This window comes from Drosophila santomea, chromosome X, assembly GCF_016746245.2.
Source record: "Drosophila santomea strain STO CAGO 1482 chromosome X, Prin_Dsan_1.1, whole genome shotgun sequence".
Classification (NCBI taxonomy): Eukaryota; Metazoa; Arthropoda; class Insecta; order Diptera; family Drosophilidae; genus Drosophila; species Drosophila santomea.
This window is the reverse complement of record NC_053021.2, coordinates 12,275,002-12,302,899: the sequence shown is the minus strand read 5'-3', so window position 1 is coordinate 12,302,899 and position 27,898 is coordinate 12,275,002. Positions and strand designations below refer to the sequence as shown.

The 27,898-nt window shown below is 42.1% G+C and overlaps 6 protein-coding genes across 6 annotated transcripts; 2 read left to right on the top strand and 4 right to left on the bottom strand.

Annotated features, from left to right (window-relative positions):
* Positions 1 to 18: 18 nt before the first annotated feature.
* LOC120456858 (AP-3 complex subunit delta) lies at positions 19 to 8,136 on the bottom strand. The gene is made up of 13 exons (XM_039643936.2): positions 7,842 to 8,136; positions 6,573 to 6,668; positions 5,682 to 5,810; positions 5,475 to 5,615; positions 5,288 to 5,417; positions 5,065 to 5,204; positions 3,474 to 3,547; positions 2,419 to 2,567; positions 1,662 to 2,338; positions 983 to 1,592; positions 772 to 915; positions 581 to 713; positions 19 to 517 (listed from the first exon to the last, which is right to left on the bottom strand). The coding sequence occupies exons 1-13, from the start codon at positions 7,938 to 7,940 to the stop codon at positions 64 to 66; spliced, it is 2,976 nt and encodes a 991-aa protein (XP_039499870.1). The 5' UTR covers positions 7,941 to 8,136; the 3' UTR covers positions 19 to 63.
* Positions 8,137 to 8,652: 516 nt separating this feature from the next.
* Positions 8,653 to 16,389, bottom strand: LOC120456859 (gamma-tubulin complex component 3). The gene is made up of 5 exons (XM_039643937.2): positions 15,971 to 16,389; positions 14,086 to 15,408; positions 13,823 to 14,015; positions 13,430 to 13,751; positions 8,653 to 9,729 (listed from the first exon to the last, which is right to left on the bottom strand). Exons 1-5 carry the CDS (start codon positions 16,083 to 16,085, stop codon positions 9,007 to 9,009), a joined length of 2,676 nt encoding a protein of 891 aa, XP_039499871.1. The 5' UTR covers positions 16,086 to 16,389; the 3' UTR covers positions 8,653 to 9,006.
* LOC120456878 (probable methylthioribulose-1-phosphate dehydratase) lies at positions 9,939 to 11,026 on the top strand. The gene is made up of 3 exons (XM_039643976.2): positions 9,939 to 10,180; positions 10,246 to 10,716; positions 10,791 to 11,026. Exons 1-3 carry the CDS (start codon positions 10,053 to 10,055, stop codon positions 10,873 to 10,875), a joined length of 684 nt encoding a protein of 227 aa, XP_039499910.1. The 5' UTR covers positions 9,939 to 10,052; the 3' UTR covers positions 10,876 to 11,026.
* On the top strand, positions 11,558 to 12,867 carry LOC120456881 (peroxisomal multifunctional enzyme type 2). The gene is made up of 3 exons (XM_039643979.1): positions 11,558 to 11,681; positions 11,777 to 11,926; positions 12,488 to 12,867. Exons 2-3 carry the CDS (start codon positions 11,794 to 11,796, stop codon positions 12,700 to 12,702), a joined length of 348 nt encoding a protein of 115 aa, XP_039499913.1. The 5' UTR covers positions 11,558 to 11,681; positions 11,777 to 11,793; the 3' UTR covers positions 12,703 to 12,867.
* Positions 16,390 to 16,958: 569 nt separating the features above from the next.
* Positions 16,959 to 26,520, bottom strand: LOC120456870 (programmed cell death protein 4). The gene is made up of 4 exons (XM_039643967.2): positions 25,924 to 26,520; positions 21,773 to 23,197; positions 21,486 to 21,625; positions 16,959 to 17,978 (listed from the first exon to the last, which is right to left on the bottom strand). The coding sequence occupies exons 2-4, from the start codon at positions 23,075 to 23,077 to the stop codon at positions 17,906 to 17,908; spliced, it is 1,518 nt and encodes a 505-aa protein (XP_039499901.1). The 5' UTR covers positions 23,078 to 23,197; positions 25,924 to 26,520; the 3' UTR covers positions 16,959 to 17,905.
* A 508-nt stretch (positions 26,521 to 27,028) lies between these two features.
* LOC120456880 (gametocyte-specific factor 1 homolog) lies at positions 27,029 to 27,887 on the bottom strand. The gene is made up of 2 exons (XM_039643978.2): positions 27,623 to 27,887; positions 27,029 to 27,575 (listed from the first exon to the last, which is right to left on the bottom strand). Exons 1-2 carry the CDS (start codon positions 27,797 to 27,799, stop codon positions 27,309 to 27,311), a joined length of 444 nt encoding a protein of 147 aa, XP_039499912.1. The 5' UTR covers positions 27,800 to 27,887; the 3' UTR covers positions 27,029 to 27,308.
* Positions 27,888 to 27,898: the final 11 nt, after the last annotated feature.

Here is a 27,898-nt window from a genome sequence, read left to right as displayed (position 1 = left end):
AATCGACACAAAAAACAATCGTAATAATGATTAATTATAATAGTGGAACTTGGAGCTTAGCAATTACAAAATCTCTTTGCTGGGCGTTGAGATTCCCAGTGGCTGTTCGTATTCGCCAATCGAAACGATGGCGGATACGGATGCTGATGCAGATTCGGAAGCCTTCTTCTCCTTGCGCTGCGACTTCTCCTTTTTATGCTTCTTCTTGTGCGCCTTGGTCGCCACCTCCGCGCCCATATCAATGATGATGCCCCCGATGACACTGGCCATCGCCAGTGTGTCAGCATCGATGAGATCGATCGCCGGCTGTACAGCAGTCTCCTTGCGTTCCCGCTTGCTTTCCCGGTGCTCCCGCTTCGCCTTCCTCTCCTTGTCCTTATCCTTATCCTTATCCTTTTTCCTATCCTTCTTGGCGGTGCTACCACTGCCGGCCGACTCCGCCGGCGTTTTGAGATTCTCTTTGCCCGCCGCTGACTTTTTGGACGAGGACCTCACCGCGGGCGCTTCGAAGTCCGTGCTGTAAGAGTGTTTACAAAAATTAGTCTTTTAAATTCTGTGAAATTGTCAGTTCTATGCTTACATGTCCAATTCAATGTCCAGGGCTCGATGCGGATCATTGGGATCGTATTTGCCATCCTTGTCCTCGCTGTCCGACATGGAGACACCTTCGGGCATGTCCAGCGTGGTGTTCACAATGTGCAAGGGTTTCGGCTCTGCAAAGTAATCAAGTTCTAATAAGGGGATATATTTGTTAACTTCAGCTTAGCTTACCTCCTTCCGATTCGGAGCTGCTGTTGTACGCCACTTTATTCTTGGCCTTTTTGCTCTTTTTGCCCTTTTTATGCTTCTTCTTGCCATCCTTGCCGCCCTGTGCCGCCTGCTGTTCCTGAAGGTACTTATCCGATCGCTTGGTGACTGCACAAAAAGAAAATCATGTGTGAAATGCAACTGCAAGTGTGTATAATCCATGCGAATAACTTACTGCCCACGCGCAGAGCGGCCACGCCCTCCATGTCCAGCGGCAGCTCCGTAATGGGTATGTCATCAATATTGTCATACTGATCCGCATTCGAGGCACCACTCGCCGTGGGCGTGGACTTGAGGTAATGAGGATTGTTCGACTGCTCAATGAGCCGCGCCATTCGCTGCCGCTCCAGTTGCTCGGGCGTGAGCTCCAAACTCTGTCGCCGCTTACCGCCACCATCAGCTGCCGAGCCTGCCTGTGCGGCGCTAACGAATAGCTCGTCCTTGTCGTGCTCCGAGGAGGAACTGCTCGCCGCATCTTCCGGAGGCGGAGCATTGATCCACTCGTCCAGATCCAGGCCATCGGGCAGGGGCACCTTACGTTGCGCCTTGGGCGCCACCGGAATCAGCTCGCCAGTGAACAGCAGCGTCATCTCCTGGACAATCTCAATGGCCAGCGGCGGAATGCCGCCCTCCGTCGTCGTGTCCATGGCCATGGCATCGGTTGACGTGGACAGCTGGTTGCGCAGCATCTCGATTAGCATGCAAGCGGAATTGGCACGTTCCTGCACCTCAATGTCGCTGGAACCATTGAAATGCTGTAGCTTATCCAGCACATGGTCGCACAGCTACAAATGATACGGATTCGGATTCAGAAGAGATCATTTGAAATTCCATATGAGGAGAAGAGCACTTACTGTCACCAAACCAGGCAGATCCTGCAGCTCTAAGCACGTGGTGGCCAGGCGGGCGAACAGCTTGATCACGTTCTGCACGTAGACACCCTGGATGTGACCGGGCAGTAGCCTCGGGCGCAGCAGGATGTTGAGCGTCTTCTCCGCATCCTCCAGCTCGCCAGCGAACTCGCCAACGATCCAGGCGGCGGCGTAGAGCACCTCGTACATGGAATTGCTTTGCGCCGAAACGGTGAACGTGTCCAGCAGATTGGTCATCTCGTTAACGGCGAATTGCCGGACCACAGGCACTCGAATGGCCACGTCAAGGAGTTGCTCTGCAATCAGGCGGCCGTGCCGTGAGCCAGCCTCCAGTTGGATGAGTTCCACGAGCACGGTGAGATACCACTCGAAGTTGGTCACATAGAGATAGGAACTCTGTGCGCATATCTCGATCACCTTGTAGAGCAATTCATCTCGGTAGGCGGAACCCTCTGCCCGCTCCATGTGGCCCAGCAATCGCTTTACAATCTCCATTAGGTTCTTCTTCGATACCATGCCGTACAGCAGATCCAGGGCGCGCAATCGTATCGATTCATCTTTGTCATCCAGGCAGGCGAGTATCAGATCCTTGTGCGCCTGCACACTCTTCGGGTGCGTCTTCAGGATTTTCGACATGGCCAACAGTCCGAGATATTTCACTGAAATGGGCAATTTACAACGATTGAAAGATTAAAGATTAAAGTGTCTGTGCTGTGCTGGAGAGAGAGGCTATACTCACAGTTCTGGTCCGAATCCTCGATGAGGATGCGCAGCTTCTGCACGCAGAGCTGGATGGAGGCACTGTGGTTGGGCATGCCGCTGCTGATGCTGATGAGCACCGCGATCACCGTGTTGATGCACTCGTACAGGAGACTCATCGCCGAGGTGCTGTTGAGTGAGTTGGGTTTTGGTTTTTGGTTCGTATTTTGTTTTGTTTTTGTTTTCATTTTTTGTTCGTGTTTTGGTTAGTTTTTTTTTTCGTTTTGTTGTTGTTGTGGTTTGTAGTAGTAGTTTGAGAATAAAAAAAAAATGGGAACTTGTATTAAGAGTAAGCAGCGGTAAAGCGACAAACATTGCACTACAACAATAGCAAATAGAAAATGGCAACAACAACAACGGTAGCAATATCGATAGCATATATGTATAGTGTTAGCGATAACAATTAGCGATTATTGCGATAGACAAAGGGGCAACACAACATTGCGAAGCAACGCAGCAAAGGCAACCAAAAAAGAAGAACTAACAACAGCAACAATAGCAACAACAACAACAACAACAACTGCAACGGCTCGATATTATTTGTTTTTCTTTCACTTCGGCCGATTTAACGAGTTTGAACTTTGGCTCTCAATGAGTGTGCTCGATAAGCAAAAAATCGATAGACAAACGACAAAATTATAGAAACAAATACAAACTTAAGCAGGATGGCGAGTCATATAAGTTAAGAGAGCGGGAGAGAGATGGAGATAGGCAGACAGAGAGAGAGAGAGAGAGAGAGAGAGAGAGAGCGATATAGGTAACGGACATAAGAAGCTAGAAGATCTGTACAGTTAAATGATAATAACGAATATATATAACGTTCAGTCGCACAATCATCGAGCAGCTTCAATTATCGATCAATAGATATCGACCATTAATCGGTCACTTTGCGATTTCGAATTTAGTTTTTTTTTTGCTTTCGCCTTGCTTTGTGTTGCAATCGTTTTCCACACAATTTTTGGGAAATCGTATCGTATTTCATTTCATTTGTATTTTCGTTTGGTTTGTTTGTTTTTGCAATAATTTAAGACTTGCCTATGAATTAGATTTGTGAGTGGTTCTATTAATTTCTTTCCTAGCCGGGGTTCTAAGGGGGTTAAAGCGCCAAACTGCAAATGCAAAGAGAAAAAGAAACAAGCAAGAAATTATAAATTACATACAATCGAAATCATCAACGTCCTTATCCACAACTAAAACTAGAACTAAAACTAAAACTAAGTCTAAAACCGAAAACGTATACGAAACTGAAAATTAAATGTTAAAGTATAAAGTAATTTGGAGCACTCTAAAAAGTATTTCTCTTTCTCTTAAAATGGCTGTGAGTTTGGTTTCGGTTTTATCGTTCTTCCTGGTCCTTTTCCTTCCGGATCGGATATATATATATATTCGTGTATCTCAGGGTCTTGGTTGTTTATATATATTTTTTTTTGTGGTGGCGAAATAATTGGTATACATGTCATCGCTTGAAGTTTCCTCTTAATTTTAGTCAAGCGAATTAAGCAGTTTTCCAACACAATGAAGCCAAAGGAGTACGACTCGGTGTGAATTGAGGAGGTGAGCATATGAAGCAAAGCTTATGGACACAGATTGTTCAATATCTTAGAAACTATTTCTCTTATTTCTTATTTATTCAACGAATAACTTGTCTTATAAGCTTTGTTCATTTCAGGAATAACATGGAACATGGTGTGCATCAACATGGGTGTACGAAAGTTGTGTGTCATTGAAATTGCAATGTCAATTTTGGTTCATTTCAATACATTTATTATAATCAATTACGACGCTCATGTGTTATTTTTTTTTTTCTTTGGGTTTGTGAAGGAGTTTACGTTTGAGGTGTGAAAAATGTGATGTAGGTAAATCGTGGTAAAAGCGTAAAAGGTGATTAACTACACCTCATACGATTTCGCCTTGATTCATCAAACAAATAAGACATGGAATAATTACTAAAGAATACAACAATATCTGTGTTGCTTCCATTTAAACAATTAGGATACGAAAATATATACCAAATATATATACGAACGAAACAAAAAGGATTGTTCAATCAACTAAATTGTAAGTAGTAAAATGCTTTAGAGTAAATCAAAGCGCGTGCTGGTTTTTGATTAAGTTTTCTGGATTGGAATTTTTTCGTTGGTCAGATTTAAGAAAAGCGCGCCGATAAAAACCTGGAAATAATTTCAATTAGGGGCTGAGTCAATTTGCGTCCCAGCGCCGGTTCAATTGTCGTGAGGCTCGCGAACTAAAATTCATACGATTTTCATTTGGCATTTCATTCAGTTTTTTTAGTTTTCATTAGTATTTGTTTGGAGTGGTTTGTATATTATTATTATTATTTTTTTGTTGGTTTGTTTGGAGCGGGAGCAGAGGGAGGAGAGGGCGAGGAGTAGTTGTAGTGTTAATTAACTTTTTGTTAGACAAAAATTCAATTGTCATATATAAAGAGTATACATACGTATGGTATATACATACATAGTATACAGCAAAACAAAATCGTTGTTTGTTCGTGAACAAACGAAAATCAAAATATATAAACAGATACAGATACGTAATTAAAACAGAACTTAAGAGTAACGTAATCATTGTGAATCTTTGGTGGCCAGTGATGTGGATCAGCACTCACCAGCTTGATGATCTTGATCAGCATCCAGTTGTTGGTCGATGTGGTCATCAGCTTGAAGAAGATCGGCGCCAGGGGCAGGTAGTTTTTTGGATTCTTACGTGCTAGTTCACAAATAACGTTCACGGCAGCTGATTGAACACCTAGAAAGCAGAACAAAATAGCAGTGCATTAGATACAAATTCCATTTTAAATGGCTGCAGAGTAATGTGTATTTTGATTAAACCTGGATCAGGATCCTCCAGTTTCTCTTTGAGTTTGGGAAATGCTGGTCTCAATGCTTCGGGATAGCGTAGGAATACTTTATACATCATAAGGACGGCTTTCATGCGCAGATACGGCTTTGTTGAGCTCATCTGCAGATTACGAAAGTACAAATCAATTAACATTTTAATTAGCTATGCTATACATACCAGTGTCATAATATCGTTGGCCAAATCGCGTGACAGATCGGGGGATATGAAACAGCTAAGTCCACTGAGCGCCACACCCGCATCGTATTGGTTCTGTGAGTTGAGATCCTTGCGTATCATATTGGTGGTCAGCATGAGCAGCTGCAGTATGCAAAAGAATGCAGTTTTTAACATATAAATAATGTGAATATGCTTGCCAAGGCTTACCTCACTATCCGGATGGAAACATTGGCTGGCCGCCAGGTAGCCAATGCGCTTGCAGGTGAATCTGGATGAGCTCATCACCTCGATGATGTTGAAGCCCGCCCAGGAGATGTCGTAGCCCAGCATTTGTATCTGTCGGAAGCGAAAGCGAAATCGAATCAATAAATATTAACATTTTCTGCTGATTGTGTGCAAGCGAATATGACAGAGGGTGGGTTCCCCATATGTGTGTCTATGATTGGTGTGGGTGCAGGATAGGCCCAAGGACTCGTTAGCATTAAAATCTCCTTAGCTGCACCTCACACTCGAGGGCGCATTGCTAGTTACATCGAGAAAGTATGGAAACTATATTATATACATATAGAGAACTTATTGCAAGTAAAGCAACATCTGCCGGCGTAGCAATGCTATTATAGCCAACACAACTGTGCCAACTACATGCTTATACCACCAGCAAGCAGCGTGTGGGCGTGGCACATTGTTGTTCTTGGCTCGCCTTGTTTCCGCCGATTCAGTTGTTATTTTAACGGCTGTTGCTGTTTTCGTCCTTATTGTCACACTTTGCCTACAACTACCCCCATACCGCCGCCATCTCAGGCAATTTGCATCAAGTGCAGCCAGGCACTCGCTCGACTTTGAATGGCTGCCACCAGAATCCGGTGCATGCACACGCAGTCATCTGCACAGCTGCATCTAACGCCAAGCCGTCGTCTTGGAGGGGAAACTGCATCCTCTGCTGGGTTGTCGGTACGGATAACCAGCTTATTGCGATTTCGCAAGGTTTTTGGCCCACAAGCACAGTGGCTAGTTAACATGTTATACTAGCCATTTAACCATCTTTGTTTAGGGATTTCCAATATGTATGTAGCACTTTGGGTTTGTACATCAACTTACGTAGGTCAGCTTGGCCACTGCATTGCACTTGACACTGATATTGTCCTGTCGGAGCTCCTGTTTGATCTCCTCGATGCACGTCGATATGTATTTGGCCTGCGAAGAAAAAGTTGTTGTCAATCAATCTGTATAGCTATGTGAAATGTGCGAAATGTGCAATGGCAGCACATCATAAACAACAAACATATCTGAGAATCGACGTGGGGCTATCAGTTGTATGCCCACAGCAACAGAACCAAAATAAAGTAAACACAAATTCCAAATCACACAGTGGCAGGCAACGTAATAGAGCAAAAGCATTTGAATGGAATGCAGATGCAGTTGTTGATAAAATCGAATATAAATATATAAATATTGACTGTTTACTCTACTTTAGCTTTTTACAAAATGGCAAACTGATGCGAACTGTTTGCTTAAGAAAGTTACATTGAAACTACGCCAACTGATGAGTAACTTGTTTTTATTTAATTAAATTGAATAAATGCTATTAAATCAACCGTAATTGTTAATCAGCGCTTAGAGGAACCCACACAAGAGCAAAATGAACAATCGAAGTGCGCAGTGGAAGATATATAAAACAAACTTAATCAAGAATAACTTATTTTTTGTTTACGTAGACAAACTCAATTCTTATTGCATATATGTTATTATGTGTCAATTGATATAATTGTACATTATGCGAACCTCTGTAAATCATTTGACCCCAGTTATGTGCACTGTTTTTTGTGTATTTTTTGGTCATTTAAATATTATTTTGATTGCATTGATATTTGCATTTACTAACATTCATACTAAGATACATTAGATTTTATTTCGAAATCACATGGTATTTTCTCTCTGTGTGGCAACGCAAGTACCGTTAGCTGATCCTGCCAAGCATTCTGATAAGGACCAAAAAAAATACATAAAGCAATCGGCGGGGGAATTAACGTGGGTAAATATTTGATAAAAGCCACTTGCTAATTAATTTGGTGCGTTCAGTTCTGTGGCTCTTTTGAAGCTTTTCCTGCTTTTCCTTTTGCATTGTTGGCAGATGCCAAAACACACAGCCACTTTCACCCACACAAACACACACACACGCATGCAAGCACACCAAACTCTAATAAGATTCCCTTAATGCAAACGAAATTTGCCAGCCAATTAGCGAGTTCTAATTGGACGCACAGCTGGGCCACTTGGGGGGGGCGTGGCAATTCGAGGGGCGGCGAATTTGGTGTGTTGTTGGGCGGGGGATTGGTAGGCGGGGCTGCAAGTCCTGGACACGCTTACCTCATTATCCTTGTTGTTCCTAATGCCGCGCACCAAATCGGTGAGGTTTTTATCAAACATACGCTCGAAAAAGTTACCCTTCACTTTCTTCAGTGCCATGTTTGCTGTTGCTATTGTGGTTTTTTCCTTTTTTTGCTGCACTCCGTGGCGTTACTTCGATTGCAAAATCGGTATCTCGCTTGGGAAATTGGTCTAGTTTGGCGAGGCGATTTCAGCACATCACCGGCGGCAGCACAAAGCACTCACTTCCGTCTTTTTCCGATTTGTTTTCGTTTTTTTTTTTAACTTTAATACGCTCGCAAACTAGAGGTGGCACGCAAATGTATGTTTAATCGATACTATCGATGTTTACTGCACGTTGGTGCTTGTCTAGGCTAAACAATAGGTGGCTGCACTCGCTAGCGGTAAAATGTTAACCGCTTCGAGGACTGTCGATAACTCGCTGCACATTCGATTTCAAAACCGATTCAGGGCAGCAATTTTAAAAAAGGGAGAGAAGGGAATAAATAAATAACATAAATATTACGCTTTTAAAACCCATTTCTTTAAAGCATTTTTAATAATTCCATAAAAGCGCAAACTTTGAATGCAACTAGCGTTTATTTCGAGCTCGCATTACGGTTTAAAACTGTTCAAAACATTAACTTTTCAAAACGTTCTCTAACATTTCCATTTTAAAATACGTAACAAACCCTTATGTTTACTTTTTAATTACCACACGGCAATTGACAAACGCACTTACGAAAAATTATTTTAACTAAGCTTCGATGTAAAAAATTAATGGATTTACAAAAAAAAAAAAAAGAAGAACTGTGCGCCTTTCGACAAACAAATTGTCGTTTAATACTTTCGTTACAACTACTCAATAAATGTGTATTAATGAGAGACACGTATTGGAGATATCTTAAGTTGATGGCTTGCAGCCAGGCGATTGACGGCAAAGCTTGAGATATATATAGAGGTGCAGGTTGTATTCGATTCAAAAAGGCTTAGTTAATAATTGGATTAGTTTGCTTGATTGCTTTTTTCATGCCTTCGTTTGCTTAGCTCCAATGATATCGAGATATCTCAAATATTTAGCAGCAGTTGAACTGAATGCATTGGTGAGGCCTGATGATTCGTGTATGAGGGCACTGGGATGACGCGATTGCATGGCCATTGGTTGCTATTCATTGGAGGTCGGCGTATGGATCACGAACCGACTGTTTGGATAGTTTCTGTTGTTCAATGTGAACACATTGCTCATGCGCATGTGCTCGAAGGTCAGGGGTTTGCTCAGATTGGTGTCCCTCTTCTTGTAGTACTCGTTAAAGTCCAGTCGCGTGCCAAAGAGCTGCAGATTGGGATCGTGGCTGGAGTTGAGAGCCATTAGGAAACTGCTGACAGCCTTTTCGTAATCGGATGCTATGACTTCCAGGCCGCGGCAGGCGATGTCCACCTTTTCAGCAAAGATCTTTGCCTCCTGGTCGCGCTGTAGGATCAGCTCGTTGGTCAGCCCGTAGACGCCCTTCTTCTCCGACCTCTCCACAACTTTGGCCAGATCCTGGCGTGCACTCAGCTCCTTAAAGCAGTCCTTGTAGAAGCCCGACTGCCACTTCTCCAACTCGATAATGTTGTCGTACACACCCTCCAGCGAATGCTCCACATTCGGTTTGCTGCTGACAAAACAGCCCACTTTAATCGTTTGCAGAAACTTCTCGTGGGCGTCGAGGATGTCGTCCAATGCCGTCGCCTGCTGCATCTTCTTCTGCAGCTCCACCCAGTTGCACTCGATTACCTCGAATAGCACATAGTACTGCATCTGGTGGATAAAGTGCATGATTTCCGAGGTAAAGAGGTTCAGGCGGTGCGACGCCTTGCCGATCTCGGTGTTTATTGGGCGAAGAGTCTGAAAAGATAAGGAAGAAATGTATAAACTTGATAAAACTTGATATAAACTTGATTAAACTTTGTATAAACTTAGTATCAACTTGTTTTCCATATAAATAATTGAAAATATATTGAAAACATTTAACTGCCATTTTCAAAATCCCCTTTCTAATTGGAACAAGTTAATCGGAACGGCAACGCTGTGCGATAAGCTGATTGCTATCGTCTATCGACGGCAGCATTGTTTACGTTCGTGATTCGCCGCTTTCAGAATCCCTTAATCTCGCTTATCAGCGTCGCACGGCAAAGATAACGGCCCACGAAAGTCACATTGTCAGCGAGATGGCCCTTTCGATCTTCAAGGACTTGCCTGCGGAGCATCCGCGCCACCTAATCCCCTCGCTATGCAGGCAGTTCTATCATTTGGGTTGGGTGACCGGCACAGGAGGTGGCATGAGCATCAAGTACAAGTAAGTTGGTGGATACTTATATGCATATAGCTAGAAATCAATATATTCCGGCTAATCCTCTACAGCGATGACATCTACATAGCACCATCGGGCGTTCAGAAGGAGCGCATGCAGCCGGAGGATCTGTTCGTGCAGGACATAAACGGCAAGGATCTGCAGCTGCCGCCCGAGATCAAGGGACTGAAGAAGAGCCAGTGCACGCCGCTCTTCATGCTGGCCTATCAGCATCGCCAGGCGGGAGCCGTTATCCACACGCATTCGCAGCACGCCGTAATGGCCACGCTCCTGTGGCCGGGGAAAACATTCCGCTGCACCCACTTGGAGATGATCAAGGGCGTGTACGATGAGGCGGACAAGCGATATCTGCGCTACGACGAGGAGCTGGTCGTACCGATCATCGAGAACACACCCTTCGAGCGCGACCTGGCCGACAGCATGTACGCCGCCATGATGGAGTATCCGGGCTGCAGTGCCATATTGGTGCGACGACACGGCGTCTACGTTTGGGGACAGAACTGGGAGAAGGCCAAAACCATGTGGGTTTCCACTCGTACTTTCAGATACCAAGCACTTTTATATCCCTAATCGTATATCCTTGTTTTTATAACAGGTCGGAATGCTATGACTATCTCTTCTCCATTGCCGTGCAAATGAAAAAGGCCGGAATCGATCCGGAGAAGTTCGAGAGCTCATAAGGAAGTGGAGCTGATAAACATGCACATACTATTCGCCGTTTAACCTTATAAATTGTTGCATTTACTATCAGAAATGCTATGGTCAATGCTAAATAATAGTACTGAAAAATGATTGCGTTTCATATAGTATGATATAAAATATAAGCGATCCATTTTTGAATGGAACAAAAACTGTTGAGGCAAAAGGCCATTTGGGGTGTTCAGAATATTTTCTCAATGGGCTCGTGAGGTGACATATTTTTTAGGAATAATCTGAAGAGTCTTGAAGGCCTTATCGCCGTTTTATGGGCATTTCAAACCGGGTGCGCACTTTGCACTAAAACTTGGACAACAGCTGATAACCGCTGTTACGCGCTCATGTTAGACGTTCCATGTTAATGTTAAAGTCTAAACTCCACACCTGTCACAGTGGGCTGGCATGCGGTGAAAATGCAAATGTTACCTCCTATCGTAATTTACTTATTCCTTTAAAACTCATTAAAGGTACTACCTATTTCAATTCGCTATAAAAAATAAAGTAATGTTTTATTACCAATTTATTTTCAAAACACAAAGGATGCCAAAATCTGTCCACTGTTCACCAGCTGGCTAACATTTTGAAGAGCGCGAGAGAGAGCGCAACAATAACAGCACACCAAAGCTTACGCGAATGCAACAGGTGCAAGTGAGTGCGACATACACTGACCGGTAACATGCTGTATGGCCATCCCGCTCCCACGCGACAGGGGGAGTGTAGTGAAAAAAGTGACAATAAAATCGGCGATTGCACGCCGTTTGCTCATTACTTCGCGTTCTCTACTCAAAGCGTAAGCATTTTTTTTGTTCAACGACGCACAAACGCAGTAATACCCACTGAATATTTTCTGTATTTTTCCGGTAAAACAAATGCGCACACACACAGAAATACACACAGCAACCATGTCTCTGCAGTCGGACGCCGTTTTCCAGAAGATCATCGATGGACTGAAGGATAATGAGGCCAAGGCCAAGGCGGTCAACGGTGTGTTCCTCTACAAAATCACCAAGGACGGCAAGGTGGCCAAGGAGTGGAGTAAGTACCAATTACCCAAAGGCCCAAAAGTGTCCATCAAAACCCCACGCACCAAATAGACACTTCTGCCGCGCAGCACAGTGGCGTAGCTGTGCTAAATCCAAAGGGGTACTTTCTGTTTCTAACTTCTATGTGGGTTGGGGTTCTCCAACCTCCCAGTTGCCAGTCCCCACTGCGATGCCGCTCCTGACCACCGGAGAATACCAATACGTGGCCTTTGCGTGTGTGTTTTGAATTTTTTTAGTAGTCACAGTTCAAAGTGCGCAGCGTTTGTACTTCGGCACCAGCTGTTTGCATTAACAAAACCACTGAATTGCCTTTTTGCTCAATCGAGGGAATATTTTACAGCAATACAGTATATGTATGTCACTTGTTGCACTATTAGAGGATCTTGAAACAAGTAGACACTTTGAAACGCAGTAATTTACATTAAAAAGTATAGTTTCTTTTTAGAAAAGTTATTTGCTAGTTTCAAGAATAGAGTTTGTACTTTGGTGTAACAACAATAAGAAGCATATACCATGCCCAGTTGAACAACCTATTAATAGACACCACTTTCAGCTCTGGACTGCAAGAACGCCAAGGCCTACGAGGGACCTGCCCAGGGCATCAAGGTGGACACCACATTGACGGTCGCCGACGAGGACATGGTTGACATCGCCCTGGGCAAGCTGAACCCCCAGGCTGCCTTCATGAAGGGCAAGCTGAAGATTGCCGGCAACATTATGCTCACCCAGAAGCTGGCGCCGCTCCTGAAGACCGATGCCAAGTTGTAAAAAGGATCACCAGCCCAGTCTGCACATTCCTCACCGACAGTGTGTGTGTGTTCTATTTACCCCCCCTCTTTTTTTTGTGTGTGTTTAATTTTTAATCCTGTATTCGTGTTTTTTGTTTCACCGTCTACAAAACTAGAAAATAATACATAAGGCGAAAACGACCAATTCCTGTGCACTTTGATACTATGGATGGTTTATCGGTAAGTGGGGTAATCGCTGCGGATTAGATTGCAAGGGCGTGCAATCTTATCAAGGTGTTTTAGGCGATTTCTTGGCTGAAACCTTTCGAACTTCGACTTCACTTCCCTTCAACACAAAAATAGATTGCCCCACAACTGCTTGTTGCCAGATTAGCCTTTTAGCCTATAAATTGCCAGGTTTATTTTAATCAAGAAATCCGCATAGTACCTTTCGCAACCAGATAAGCTTGATTACCTGTTAAATAGGTTCATAAATAGGGAGTCAAAGAACTCTAAATATTTCTCATATGCACCATTCCTTCAGATGTACCACAATATATAAATAATTTCTTGGCTGGCCAACCAATCTGAAGTCTGACCTAATTTACCTCGGGAGCAAGTGCCAAACTTCTGAATTGAAATCAGAGTCCGCGTGTTAGCAATTCCCTGACCACTACAATCACCATGTGCACTCCGGGCACTTGGCAATCTGAATATGTGAATGCACTCGAAACACCGATAAGCAGTCAAAAAGCCAGTACACTCACCTTCGCGTTGCCCATCTGCTCCTTCCATATCTTCATCGAGAGCACGAACTCCATGTGCTTCATGCGCCAGAGTGGCTTGAAGAGCAACTTGTACGTGGGCATGGTCGGCTCCAGCATGGTGGCCAGTGGTCCCTGTACAATGTACTGCAGTGAGATGATGTCCCAGCCAATATCACCGAAGAACGGCGGTTGCACCATCACATCCAGGTGGTTGAGTATATCCGGATCATCATACTGGGCATTCGTACAACGCAGAGCGGCGTCCAACATTGAGGAGAGATCGTGGGCATATATATCAACGCCCGGCCGCTCGAGTTCGTCTCTGTGAAAGGGAGTTTTCAATTGTTACTATCGAAATTCAATAGTTCAAATTTCATTCACTACAAAACTCACTTCATGTGCTCGATCAGAATGCTGACAAAATCGCCCTGGCCCAGCAGCAAATAGCGACGCATCCCTTGCAGGTGATCCAGCAGCTTGTGCGGACCCACCATGATGTCCAGGACATGTTTGGAGGTCTGCTGGTAGCACGTTTCCACGGCCGCATGCCAACTGGTGTCCGGTGTGTACGAAAAGAATTGGGAAACTGTTGATAAAGTAATTTAAAATTTATTAGGTTTCGCTTAGCCAATGCCTTTAAAGCATGCTTTACTCACCATTAGTGTCCATGACCTTCATTAGTTCCTCGCGTCCCCTCATCATTCCCTGCATCTCGCAGATTTCCCTCAGGAAATTAATGCATTTGCCCGTCTTGAGTATCTTATTGGCCATTTCCATGGGCACAAACTTGGGCAGCATGGGCAATCGCAGGCGGAATTTATCGTGCCAGAGCCGATCGGCGCCCACATCATTGAGCGACTCCACAAAGAACTCGCTGTGCAAATCGTTAATGCCGCCCTCCAGTATCCATTTGGAGATCATGCGCACCAGTGGGCCACAAATGGCGGTGAGGACATCCTCCACCAATTTATTAACCATCGAATGACCGTTGTCGAGGAAATCGTACACAGTCGATGCCAATTCACCGCCCTTCTTCATCTGGCAGGCGTCGGCGATCTTGGTTAGCCACTGCATCCGGTGCAGTGGCTTTATGTACCAGGCGAGCAGCTTAAAGAGCGTCAGTTCGTCGGCAGCATCGGGCTCGCCATCTTTGTTTGGAATCCTATTCATCTGGGCCTTCCGAAAACGATTCAGTTCATCGTGCAGCATGGCCACTTGGCCGTGGAAGTCTGCTAACTCCTCCTTGAGCTTGGAAATCAGCGCCTGGCCCATGCAGCCCATGGCATTGAAGCCGGTCGATACGTCCGCAAACTTGGCCACGCGGTCGTGGTAGTAGCCAAGTTCGGAGAGCCGTAGCAACATGCCCGCTTGGCCGGCGGTCAGCAACTTCATGTTCTGCGGATCCAACTTAAACCGTCCCGTTACCACATCCTTCTTCAAATACTTCCCTTGGACGCCGGTGAAGGAATAAATGGCATTGGTCACTATATCCTGGCGGGAGTCGTTCATCATTCGTGTTGCTTCCACGTAGTTTGGCAGGGACTGTTGGCTCAATCCAATGCTGGCCTGTGTGGCATCGTAGCTGTAGCCAGCTCCACCATTAACCAATCCATTTCCATTCAGACTGGTAAGGGAAGAGCCGTTCTTTGAGTGTACACGACTGCTCAGAATCTGGCTGAGATTATCGGATTCCGAATGTGCATCTGCGTCTCCGTTGGCAGCCGAACGGCCATCATTATCGGCCATCGACAGCAGATAGGTCATTAGCGAGTGCCTCGTGTTGGGATCGAACCTAATCGACGTTAGTTTCCTGTACAGCTCGAAAAAGTGCTCCCCCAAAGTTTTGTCCTCCTCTTCCTCCCTGGTGCTCAGCAGTTTCATTATCTTCACGACACATTCCCGTTCCGTCAACGTATTCGATTCCCATATAACACGTGTACTGGCGTCTACCATTTTGTTAACTTGGGCCAATGCTTTTTCTGTGAAAGATTTATAAAAGTTCATCAAAACAAAGTTCATCAAAGGTATTATATAGTGTCTAATGGGTCTGCTGCCTTATAGAAAGGATTCTCAATGGACGATTCAAGTTGGAACTTGTATGACGTCATAGTTACATTAAACAAAACTAGATCGTATGTAATTATTCTTTATCTAAAAACAATACTACTTTGGATCCTGTATGGCATTCCAAAACGATCTACATTCGGATAAATATCTTTAACCAAACAATAATACTTCGAACTTTAAACACGACTATGCAACACGCATTTAAAGTGAAGGCTTTGCTAATGGCAATTCCCATATTCCATCGAAATCTATACACACATAAATTCTGGATATATAATACAATGATGGTTGCATTCCCAAGGACTCAGTCGTTCGAAATGCCATAGAACATGGTCAGTTTCTGGGGTTTCCTATAATCCTGAAGCCCTTGGGCGATTCCCGATGGTGCAGGGTAGTCCCTGGAATGCCAGAGCAGTCTGTGTGCCCTGCAGACAGCCAGTGAGTGATCCCAACATACATATTCCCAAATCTCACCGTGAACTTCGGGCGGCTGTTTGCCATTGATGCAGATGATCATCTCGTTCAGGATATTCGATAATGAATTGGAAATGCCGGCCACATCGGTGCCGACGACCTTGTCCTGCGACATCCTGGTGGACTGAATTCGGAGCCGAACGCTTCTATATTCATAAATCCAATGGAGCGCGCGATAAACAACCGATTTCGGATGGCTTGGGAATGCGAAGTGGACAACAACTGGTGGCCAATAGCACACGCACACTCGATTCCTGGCTGTAATACGGCGTGCAGGCACTTGCAATTGCTCGGGATGAGTGAAATATTCGATGGACACGACAAAAACGCGTCGAATTGGCGCGTACTTTATAAAAATAATTTATTAAAATAATTTTGCGCAGTGTTACCGAATCTGCGGAACTGGACAAAGGCAAACTGTTAACCAATGGCGGGCACACACTGGCAGAAGGTGCAGCGATCTGGCAACGCTCGCTTGCAATAGGACATTACATTTGCGACGCATTTAACTACATATATTTGCAAAGAATTGTAATTTATTGTAGTATTTTTGATGTACAATTCTGTTTAGAGGTATAGCTGGCAGTTGTTATGTTATTTCAATGCAAACATCTGGCAGCATGCGTTTCCAAGTCCCGCTCGCCTGGTCACACTGGCAAAATCAAAAGCTTGTAAACAAAATTTAAAAAAACATTAAATAATTGTTATAAAAGCTGCAAATAGTTAGGATTGCAATTGTATGCCAATTGCAACTTAAACCCAAATAAATTAAAAGTACTTATACAAAATGCATCGTTTATGTTTGAAATTTTTATTTTTGATGTATATTTTCTGCTTTTAACACAATAGTTTATATATATATGTAGATATATATATTTAATATATATATAGATGTGTGGGCGTATGTGTAAGTATATGTCGAATTTTGTTTCTTCATGAAGTGTGAACATTTAAAAATAAAAGTGCGTCGAAAACAAAAGCCATTTTCTTATCATATAAAATGCAGCTTTTATTCAATCAAAAAAAAAGCAAGCGAAAGAAGATGAATCCGTTGGTAAATATACGTACAATGTAAAATTAAGCCTAATTATGTTAGTCTTCTAACACACAAAGTTACAAAAAAAAAGTTAAGGAAAAATCATGTTGTCGATGCGCATAGGAATAATAAAAATGGTTTGCTCAATTTCATGTCAATGGAATTTGTTGTGTGTAATCATTTTCGCTTGATAACAGTTCATACAATTGATAAATCATCATGTTCATACAACTTATTTAGTTAATTCAATCAATCTAAGAGGTGTACGAGTGTCAATAACAGTTTCGTGTAAGTAATATGCTTTGATTTCAAGTGGCATAATGACGGCGTGCTAAGTACGCCGATGTTCTGTGTTCCAACTCTTATCCTTTATGCGATCCTATCCGAAGGGAAATCCACAAAGAGTGACCCATCTGTACGCATAGTTTTGGCTGGATTCTCGTTTTTTTTGCGATCGTTTCACTCATCTCGTTTTTTTACAAATCTCTCAAATATATTTTCGAATTACGCTGATAGTTACATGTAGGTAAGTTATACGTTGTATGTGTTTATGTAGGTTTTATAATAATGAATATAGTTTAAACGGAGATCAAATTCCGATTGATTGTTTGTTGTTTTTTTATTTTTTTATTTTTTTGTTGTGTGTATGTGACCTTTTCTGGGTTTTGAGGATAAGGTTCTTTTTTATCAAGATTTGCGACAAATTCTTCATATCGTCTTTTCTTATAAATGTTGTATTTATTCTATGCGTTCGTATGGATTTTCTCCTTTTTGTAATTTGGTGTTTTTGTTTTATGTTTGTATTTCTCTTGCTGCTTCTCTAGTTGTCCTTGGGGGTTGGGGAGTTGGTTGTTATATAAGCATGTGAAGCACATAACGTCCCCGTTTGTCCCCATGATTTAATCACGCATGGGCAAGGAAGCCGGCTTCACATGGCCGCCGTCGCCCTCCGAAACGAAACGCTTACGTCCGCTGCAAATATAAAATTGGGAGAATTGATCAGATATTGGTAAATCAATTTGAAGGGTGGAGTAAATATTATGATTTGTAAACAATCGAACTGACTGTATTATCCTTAAGAATCTGATTGATACCTACATACACAAATGATTTTATTCCTACTCATTAACTTAAGTTTTTATTTAAAATTACTTAAACCTTGTTTAAATCCTTAATGTGCAACATCTTTTCAAAAGTTTGTTTCTAATACTTGAAAGACTACAGCGTTTCTTTTCCTAAACAAAGAACCAATAGTATAATATGCAATTGCATTATACTGTCTCGCTCTCGTTCTCTCTCACTCTGTCGTACGCACTAAGCAATTATACAATTATGCAATGCATTGCAGCAAAAACAAAAAATATATAAAACAACAAATAATACAAAGAACAAGGAAACAAAGAGGAAAACACAAAAAACAAGTTGCGAAATGCTTGGCGCAAATTTGGCAACAGCAACAACAATAACAAGAACAACAACGAATTTGCACAAAAGTTCATTCAACCGTTGACCCTTTTTCGCGCTCTCTCTCTCTATCTCTCCCGCTCCCTCTCTTCTGCTCTCTTTACTGCAACAGCTGTGCAAAAGTAGCGGGTGAATAAAATTCAGGGGGGGGTGCGGAGAGCGAGGTAAATTAAAACTAGTTTTATATTTTATGGGGGACAACAACTAAGGTGACCAATCAAAGGATTCTAAGCAAACCAGCTGGAGCCTTAATTGTTGCTACTATAAATATGTGACCAAGTGGGGCACTAAATGCAGAAATAAACACACACACATACACAAGTGTGCTGGTGTAGAAGAGCCAATTAAAATTGAGGCAAGATAAGCGCGCGATCACAAACGCAAGTAAATACAAGAGTTAAACAATAACAAAATATATACAAATAAATAAAGAACAATAAAGCAAAAGCATAAAAGAGCGGAGCCCCAGACAAAAAAAAAAAGCAAATCCAGTTGCAGCGCAGTGATGGAAGTTTTGCTCTTTTATAGCTGAAACAATCTTACAATTTATTTAAACTACATAGGGCTGATCTTGAATCTACAAGCTGCTTGTTTTCCTCATTCATTTAAATATTAATTGATTCAAAATGTATATTTATAGCGGCTTTTAAACCACAATATTCTGAAGCTTTTAGAATTGTAGTAGTTACTAAACATATAGCTAGAAAATAGCCAGCACTGGGCCCCATGAACCGTTATGTCTGAGTCTCTTGGCATTGAGTTCAGCTTTAAACTAAAAAAAAATCAACTTTTGCATTTGTAGTTGCGTTGGCGTCAAATGCAGTTGTTGGTCTTGTTGTTGGGTGAAAAATGAATGGTGTTGGCGTTGTTGCCTTTGTGGCTGCTGCAGTTTGTTGCTTTTCTAGTAGTAGTTGTTGTTGTAGTAGTTGTTGCGTTTGCGGCTGTCGCGCTGTGGCAAAGTGCAATAGCCGCTGTCAAGGCGAAATGCAAATGCAAATGCAGTTATAGTAGTGGCAGTAACAACAACAACAATAATAACAGAAACAGCAACAGCAAGCGGGGCACAACCAAAGTGGGAGTGGCAGAGCAGGTCGATAACAGCAACTTAGCAGCCATGTTTACCTTCGCACAAACACCGCGGCACTGCACAAACACTAAAAACAAAACAAAAAATACAAACAACAACACACCAAGACGATCTTGAGCCACATGCAGGTTGTTGCACCAACAAACAACAACAGAATTCATAATAAAGTCCACACAAAACAACAACAATCCAACAATGCAAAGTTTGCCGCGATAAAAAACCAATCGATAAGAGACATCCAGCCACATTCACCCCTCCCCACCCCACCTCATTCCACCCAACCCACGCTGCACACGATGAAAGAATATGGATTTTTAATTACCCTCGCAAGCCTTATGCACTAAATAAATTATATAATAAAAGCTCGTTGTATTCTTGAAATAACATAATAATAGTAACCTGCATAATACCAAGTCAGTCTAAAAAATAGTAATACTAATGATACTAAAAAAACAACCCAGGATCCCTAAAATGTAATGCAGCTTTAGAGCGTAGTATTGGAAATAACCCATTGAAAACTGAAGACCTATGATGGTATCTGTACATCCGTATATATAACCGGTCATACAGATACTATTTCCCCATCAACTCGTAGCAAAAACACAATGATAAAAAAGAAACAGAAAGTGGAAAAATAATAAAGCTGATCGCAGAAGAAGTAGAGGCAAGCAAGAACTCGGTATAAAAATAAATATAACTAGCCGGCACCTGATAAACCGGCACAACAACATAAACAATAAGAAAATACAAAACACAAAGATAGAAGAAAAAAAAATGCAGAAAAAACAGAACCAAAAGCAATCGGCGACTGCCTCAACGGATGACGAGTCATATGTATGTATGTATATATGTACATAAAGTTAATTCCAAAATGCGAAACTAAACTGCGCAATAGAAATTTCATAAACAAACATATACATATGTACATACACAGACAAACACTCTGGTCACAAACAAAACACTTCTACATGTATGTATAAGAAACTCAGCCAAAAGCACAAAAAAACGAAGACATCAAAAAATAGGAGAACAATAAACAAGTCGAAGCCGGCAAAAAACACACAAAACAACCACGTACATACACATTTAAGCACAGCAGCGGTTAAAATAATAGCTATTCAATTTCATCATATAAAAAAAATAATTTAACTGGTGTCAAAATAGTTACAAAAATATTTATTTTAGATGGCACTCCTAATTATAAATATTTCTTAATATTTTGTGAATATTTAACAATACATTTGCTTCGTCATGGCATATTTATGTGTCTAGTACTGTTTGCACTCATAGGCAAAAATTAGAACAAACAAATGGCCTCCATAAATCCAAGCTATGTAAGTCTACCCTTCGCCAAAAATAGAATAATCAAGCACAATCATAATAAAATCGAGAACTAGTTAATTTTGCTATCGCAACGAAGGCCAAGGTTTTATCAACAATTAGCCCACTCCTTTAATTATATATGTATGTACATACAAATGTATTTATAAACATAGCCGACGATCTGATCGATATACCCCGCTTTATATGGGAGGGTATGAGCGTATATTAAGTTTAAAGATTGTAAACAACAATGTATGTATGTATTACCCTTCTTTATAGGGGGTACTACTACTTTGGGGGCGTGTTGTCTTTATAGCTGCTACGATTACGTAAACACGTCTCGCTCTCATTACTAAGTATACTTTCTTGCAGGTAGTAGATTTGTGTGTTTATATACAAAGGTGGGCTCATCGTTCCAGTATCAGTTGATAAGTAACAACTGATATTTTCACTTAATCCATATTCCGATTTCCTATCATATGATTAAATCGAACAAACACTAACCTATTATGAGAAATGCAAGCCTATAGATAAGTGAAATCCTAGTAAAATTGCTCCCAAGAAATATGTTTTCCATGTTCTTAAGGACTAAACGCAAAACTTACCGCGATGGCACATTGTTTATAATCTTGTCGGTAAGGAATCCGGCGCGATTGCAGCGTTCAACGAAACGATCGAGTATTATATAGGCCAGGGGCACATCCAGAACGATGTCCGCCATGTCTTCGAAGGCGCGCAAGAAACCCTAATGGATTAGAGACAATAAATTATAGTAGAATGAATTCGGTTATCAATCCGATCTATCGCAATTTTAATTACAAGTCCAATCGCAAAAGCAATACATTGACTTCTAATATACAAAATAATCTGTTTATCAGGTATAATGACCCACCTGCTCCATGCCCGCGGGCAGCACCAGGCAGGTGAGATCTAGCTGCTTGAGCAGCTCGCACATGGCCTCCTCGGTGGTCTGGCTAAGTGACTCCAGTGTCATGACAATCGCCTCGTAGACGAGCTCATGATGATAGTGCGGCACCTCGAGGGCACGCAGACAGCGCTGTGCCTCGGCCACGTCACGCGAGGATAAGTACTCCTTAAGCAGTAGCTCCATCTGCTTGGTGATCGTCTTCACGGGACGCAGTGGCCCACCCATGCCCCAGACATTGTCCAAATGGGCCCACACCTGCTTGTAGATCAGCGAGTCGGCACGGCGGAGGGCCTGTTCGGCATGCTCCCCAAGTTCCAGGAGCTTGAGCTCCTCCACCGACTTGGCCACAAACTTGGGCGGAATGCAGTCATCGGCCACGGCGCGGGCCATAAAGTTGCCGAGCATGATTGGCGCCTCTGGAGTGTCAAGGACGAGATCCGGTAGATTGGCCAACAGCATGTTAAAGCCCTTCTCAATATCCTTGCCGGTAATAACCCGTCCATACAGGTCAGAGATCAGCACCGAGGTCATCTCACGCTGAGAATCCTTGTGATCCATGGCGATCTCTACGAGAATGCTGGTGATGTGCTCGCGCATCGGACCCTGAAGTATCTCATCGAAGCTCAATGCCACCTCGTGCGGATCCCCGTGCTCATAGTACTCCAAGACAATGGGCTCCGCCAGCTTAAAGAACTCCTCGGGTGTAACCTCAGTGATCACCTCGCGCAGCTCCACATTACGATCGTTGCACTCACTATCGTAGTTGGGATCATTCTCATCCTCATAGACCTCAGCCAGAGCCTCCGAACCGGGCAATCCCCAGACGCCTTTGCCGCCGCCACCACCCTTCTTGGGCAGTCCGCGACCACGATTTAGGTTTCGCGAACGCCGGCTGTTCTTCCAGCGGCGATGTGGCACCACATAGCCACCGGGCGACGGTAAGATGCCGTTGATTGCCAGCGGCATTGCACTTGCTCCGCCAGCGGCAGCAGCTCCATTTCCATTGGTTTGATTGGGACTACCGCCGGAGCTATTCTGTCTTTGGATGAGCCGCTTCGCCTTACGCTTAATCCTGCCGTCCTCGATAGGCAGCGGCTTCTTGATATGCCCGTTCGAGTGACCGCCACCACCACTCCCATTCAGCTCCACCGCCTGGATCTCCCCGTTCAGCTCCCGCTCGACGGAACTCTCCTTGGAATCGGACTCCGCCGGTGGAGTGGAGTGACGGCCGCCGTTGGTGGCGCGTTTGTTATTCGATTCCACTTCCATACTGACGATGTTCTCAAACTCTCTACGATACACGTTCCTCGTTATCCCCTTGGAATGCAAAGCACGGATATTGTAGAGGATTGGGTTTTGTACTATGGCACCAGGTGCGTGCTTTTTTGCCTATAAATAAATGGCAACAGGTAGATATGGATTATGGGGTGTTGATTAACATCAAAGCAGTAAGTTGTTGGAAAAATTAAAGTAATTTTAAAGAAAATGAAAGTATAATTAAAGGGACCCTGGCAACTGGAACGTCAATAAATTTGTTTATGAATATGCTATTTAATCGTTGAAGGGATAGTCTTCGGTGCAATTATGAAACTTGACTCTTGGGAAAACATACAAAGAACTATGCTACTTTTGTAAGGAATCGCTTTCGTTTGTATAATTTACATGTCTCGCCTTAAAGAAGGAATTCTCGCCAGCCAGAAATTTATTTGTTATTGTGCGTCGCGGTTGTGGAATACATGGAACTAAAATAAATACACATAATGTCTGGCACGTAGCCGAGAAGGCTCCCCGACAAAAACCCCTTCTTACCAAGTTCATTTTGCTTGTTATTTGGATTTAATAGTTTTTGACTAATTATAGAACAAGCTCTTTGGCATGCCCATAAATTTTATGCTCACAATAGTACAAAGTAATTGTAATGACAAGATCAAAAGTCAATATACTATGTTCAAATGGCTTGTGTCGGAATTTGTTGTTTTTTTTATGAGCACAAACAAGTTATTTTAACAATTTTGCAAAGAAGTTTCTAGGTTTTCATTAATAATATGTTTAGCTTTAGCGCCATTTTTTTGACCGCATCTGTATATAACGGTACTGCGTCTTGGAAATTGCAAATGTTTGTCAATGGGCGTGGGTGTGAAAGGGATAGCGATATGGACATGTATTGAAACTCCCCTATAGTCAAAATTCAAGGTCACGCAACAACAACAGCACCAACACCAAAGCTACTACATAAATTTGTTACCGTTAAAGCTTTGCAACCCCCACAAACAATATAGCCATCTCCTTTGCACCAACTCTAGCTCGAAAGTTGCTTGTGTTTCCCTGCCTATGTGATTGTTTTTGTTCTACATAAATGCCTACATAGATACATACGTATGTTTTACTTTCCCAGCTGCTTTTGTTTTTGTGTTTCCTATGTATTGTCAATGTTTTTATGCTGTGTTGCAATTTTAGTTAAAATGCAATATTGCACAAACGAAATCTTTATTACTATAAGAAACCAATATTTATTTATATTTTATGTTTCATTCAAATTTTGTACATGCATAGGTACGTTCGACAAATTTGCTGAATAATTATCGCAATTTTCGGTTGTAAAATTGTCGATGTACTACTCTTCTTCGCTTCTTCCATCCATATATGTATGTAAAGCATAATACAAATGAAAACAAAGATAACGTGAAAAAAGCCGCATGTGTGTTGTTTTTGTGTTGTTTTGTGTGTGCTTTTTATATTGCACCTCTTGTGCTTTCTCCTCTTCTTTAACCGCTGATTCTTATGTATTTCCCCCTCTGTAAATATGTACATATATACATTTACATACATATGCTGTTACCGGTTTTATGTTTGTTTTGCCCGGTTTAACCTTGAAAATTTAGTGCGCCTTACGAATTTCTATGTTTTTATTGCCGTCTCCTTCCATCTTCTTCTTCCTCATCTTCTTCTTCAACTTTCGCACTTGTTGTGCCCCCTTTTTCGGATAACAACAAAATAAACATTTTTCGGCATTCTTTCCCATCCCTTTTCCTCCTTATTTTTTAACCCCGAAATCGGGAACATGTTGGGATGGGAAAAAAGGGAGACAGATGAAAAGGAAGAGAGCAAGAGGAGTGAGGAGAAAAGAGCATAAAAGTGACGCTGTCGAAATTGCGTCGCAAATATTTTGCAAAAAGGAAGGAATGCCCAATAAAAAGAACAAGAAAAAGAAGAAGAGACGTTTGTATGCTGTTTTTTTTAACAGAATAGATCGAACTATTGGTCACACTAAAGAATTGTGATTAGGTATGAAAAAAAATCAAATTGGATATATTACATTTTGTTTATACCTTGAAACTAAGATAGGTAATTGTAACCAGAGTAATAGGAATTTGTATATGATATCAGAGCCCTAAGAACAAATAATGTTATCATACATACACACACCATCTTATAACTTCTCGGGTTTCAAGTCATATTATACCTTTGGTCATATTGCATTTTTTTGTAGAAAATTCAAAGGGTTAAGATATCTAACGAATTATACCATACTTTGATTTTGCTAAATACTTAAATAATTGTTAATTATGCAAAGTAAATTGTACCACCACTGTGTGTCCGCATTTCTGTTAGACAAATATAATATGGGAAAACAAAATCGGATGACATGGAAACATTGAAGGGGCGCCGAATGCAAATAAACCTCGAGACAACGAAAATAAAAACAAAAACCCTAATGAACAAGTTTGGCAATCAAAATAAAAAAAAACAAACAAATTCACCCCCCGCCCCATATGGGCAGCTGTTTTTTCGGCTTTGGCTTTCCTCGTTTTTGTTTTTCTCGAATTTTCGGGTGCGTGCGTGCGTGCCGGTTGAGTTTATCACGTACACCACCGTTTTCCAATTGGATCAAATGCCGCGCATAGAAAAATATTTAAAATTAGACCTTTTTTTTTTAAAACATCTAATATGTCTTTATTTTGTGACCGCGACTGTAATTTTGTTTTGCGTTTTTTGCTTTTATATTCGCATTCGCCGGCATTTTTTTTTTTTTGCTTTTTACTTTGAATTGGTCTTCGGCAAGATCATGTTATTGCTGCTGCTGTTTCATCGTTCTTTTTTATTTTGCCACTTACCTAAGTGCTTTTCTGTCTCTCCTGTTGTTTCTCGCTCGCTCTCCCTATTTCTGTTTTTGATGCTGCAACAAGAACAACAACTAACGACACGACTGCAACAACGTTGGCCCACTGCAGTCGACGTCGACGACGGCTGCGCTGCTTTTATACGCTGAGGAGCCTGTTTAATAGTTGTTGTTTTTCTTCGTAGGCTCCTTTTTTCCCCTTTTGGCGTGGAGGGGAGAGGGGTTGACAAGGCAAATGGCAAAAATGCACTCAAATCTCTTGTGGCTCACAGAAAAAAATACACATGTGTGTGAGTGTTTACTAAAAGGCTCCTTTACACACGCATACACACTCGCACACCCACAACCATTCAGTTGCGTGTGTGGGGGAGCTGTTGCTGCTATTGTTGTTGTTTGTTCCTTTTTTTGCCTTATGCTCCTTCGCTTCGCTTTTGTTGTTTTTGACGCTAAGCAGTGTGAACTTTTGATTTCTTTTTCAGTTTGATTGGAACAAAAAGGATTGAAGAACCGCAGAATGAGGAACCAGAAACGCACACAACAACACGCCGTGAAAAATCAACTTGACTGAGCGAGAGCGCAACGCGGCGTTGGCTTTTATATCGTTTTCGACCAGACTGTGTTGCCAGACTGTTCATTTTCAGCTTAGGTGCCGGTTTGGTAAAACGCACAGGGTGAAAGCTTCCTCTTAAAATGGGGCATTTGGTTTTTAAAGTTTTTAAATATAAATACAAATACTAGGCTATATATGCCTGTTAATAAAAAAAAATATGATAAGCAAAGCATATTCAGTTTTGATGACTTCTAGGAATCGTCTAACAGAGTGGCAGCTCCGTAAGCTAGCGGTTTTTTAAAAGAGAGATGAAAAAACATGGATGTGTAGAACTTGTAAACAAGACATATTGCGCTCTTTGTACTCACTGGAATTAAATATATACATGTTATTTTACCCAATGGTCCTGTTTTATGCAATCAAGACTAAAAACATTAAATTTAAATCCTATATTTTCCATTTATTGTTCAAAGATCTATTGACAGTTAACTGAAATTGCGGTACATTCCCGTTTAGCGGTAAAAAGCGGAGAATGAGAATACAAAGTAAATTACCGTTAAAGGTGGATTCAGCTGGTCTTTTTTATTTGTAATCTATATTAACATATAAATATTTACGAAATGATATTTTGAAGATTTTTAAAATTAACTGTGATTCTTATTTAATGACAAAACAATATGTATTCAATTATACGCTGACCTAAGCTAACAAACAAAAAAAACGCCAGATCGCTGCTCCTTCTTGGAAATGTATTAAATTACGTTTGTTGTTGGGTTGTAAGTATGTGCATATATTAATATTTAGATATTCTGGAACATAACACAGAGCATCTAAAACCGATTCATTTCTCTGAATCGCCGGCGTTCGCTTTCGCGGAATGCCCGACGAGCGGCGGGCGGAGCTCCTTGCAGATTACGGATGATGAGCTCATTCTCACAGTAAGCTGCCGGATTGTAAGTTTGAACTGGCGGTTCGGCATCCCAGTCCTCAGCACTTTCGATCAGAAATTCACGTGGTCGCGGTTCCACAGGCGGCAAGACGTCCGGCAGCTTAAAGCGCTCCGCGGCCAATCGATTGGGGCACTCGATGATATGATTCTGCAAAATGTGATTAGCAAATACCGGATAATAGTTATGGGACCCACCTGCATATCGGCTACCGAGTGTAGATGGGTGCTATTATATGGACAGCGGACTAACTTGGCCGATGGAAAGTTCTTGGCACAACGAGTCAAATGATAGGTCAAGCGGACCGGCAATATACGATGAGCGCTGTCGTATGGACAAATGACATACTCCTCAACATTAGGAAGCGCAGACATTTTTACTGCTAATTTTTCTCCGCCGGCTTCAATTGAATTGATGATCGCAAATATGACAGGATGATCAGTGACTAAAAGTCACCATACAACCATTTGAAA

What these genes read in the sequence shown, in the direction of transcription:
- LOC120456858 (XM_039643936.2), bottom strand. Translation starts at nt 7,940, where the DNA reads ATGGCACTGAAGAAAGTGAAGGGTAACTTTTTCGAGCGTATGTTTGAT. An exon ending in CAGTGGCCAAGCTGACCTAC is followed by an intron (nt 5,811 to 6,572) that starts GTAAGTTGATGT and finishes CGCTTCCGACAG; the next exon opens with ATACAAATGCTGGGCTACGA. An exon ending in CTCACAAATCTAATTCATAG is followed by an intron (nt 2,568 to 3,473) that starts GCAAGTCTTAAA and finishes CTCACTCAACAG; the next exon opens with CACCTCGGCGATGAGTCTCC.
- LOC120456878 (XM_039643976.2), top strand. Translation starts at nt 10,053, where the DNA reads ATGGCCCTTTCGATCTTCAAGGACTTGCCTGCGGAGCATCCGCGCCAC. An exon ending in GGCATGAGCATCAAGTACAA is followed by an intron (nt 10,181 to 10,245) that starts GTAAGTTGGTGG and finishes AATCCTCTACAG; the next exon opens with CGATGACATCTACATAGCAC. An exon ending in TGGGAGAAGGCCAAAACCAT is followed by an intron (nt 10,717 to 10,790) that starts GTGGGTTTCCAC and finishes TTTTTATAACAG; the next exon opens with GTCGGAATGCTATGACTATC.
- LOC120456881 (XM_039643979.1), top strand. Translation starts at nt 11,794, where the DNA reads ATGTCTCTGCAGTCGGACGCCGTTTTCCAGAAGATCATCGATGGACTG. An exon ending in CAAGGTGGCCAAGGAGTGGA is followed by an intron (nt 11,927 to 12,487) that starts GTAAGTACCAAT and finishes CACCACTTTCAG; the next exon opens with CTCTGGACTGCAAGAACGCC.
- LOC120456859 (XM_039643937.2), bottom strand. Translation starts at nt 16,085, where the DNA reads ATGTCGCAGGACAAGGTCGTCGGCACCGATGTGGCCGGCATTTCCAAT. An exon ending in GAAGGTCATGGACACTAATG is followed by an intron (nt 14,016 to 14,085) that starts GTGAGTAAAGCA and finishes CTTTATCAACAG; the next exon opens with TTTCCCAATTCTTTTCGTAC. An exon ending in ATTCTGATCGAGCACATGAA is followed by an intron (nt 13,752 to 13,822) that starts GTGAGTTTTGTA and finishes TCCCTTTCACAG; the next exon opens with AGACGAACTCGAGCGGCCGG.
- LOC120456870 (XM_039643967.2), bottom strand. Translation starts at nt 23,077, where the DNA reads ATGGAAGTGGAATCGAATAACAAACGCGCCACCAACGGCGGCCGTCAC. An exon ending in TGCCCGCGGGCATGGAGCAG is followed by an intron (nt 21,626 to 21,772) that starts GTGGGTCATTAT and finishes CTAATCCATTAG; the next exon opens with GGTTTCTTGCGCGCCTTCGA. An exon ending in ATAAACAATGTGCCATCGCG is followed by an intron (nt 17,979 to 21,485) that starts GTAAGTTTTGCG and finishes TTATATTTGCAG; the next exon opens with CGGACGTAAGCGTTTCGTTT.
- LOC120456880 (XM_039643978.2), bottom strand. Translation starts at nt 27,799, where the DNA reads ATGTCTGCGCTTCCTAATGTTGAGGAGTATGTCATTTGTCCATACGAC. An exon ending in ACTCGGTAGCCGATATGCAG is followed by an intron (nt 27,576 to 27,622) that starts GTGGGTCCCATA and finishes CACATTTTGCAG; the next exon opens with AATCATATCATCGAGTGCCC.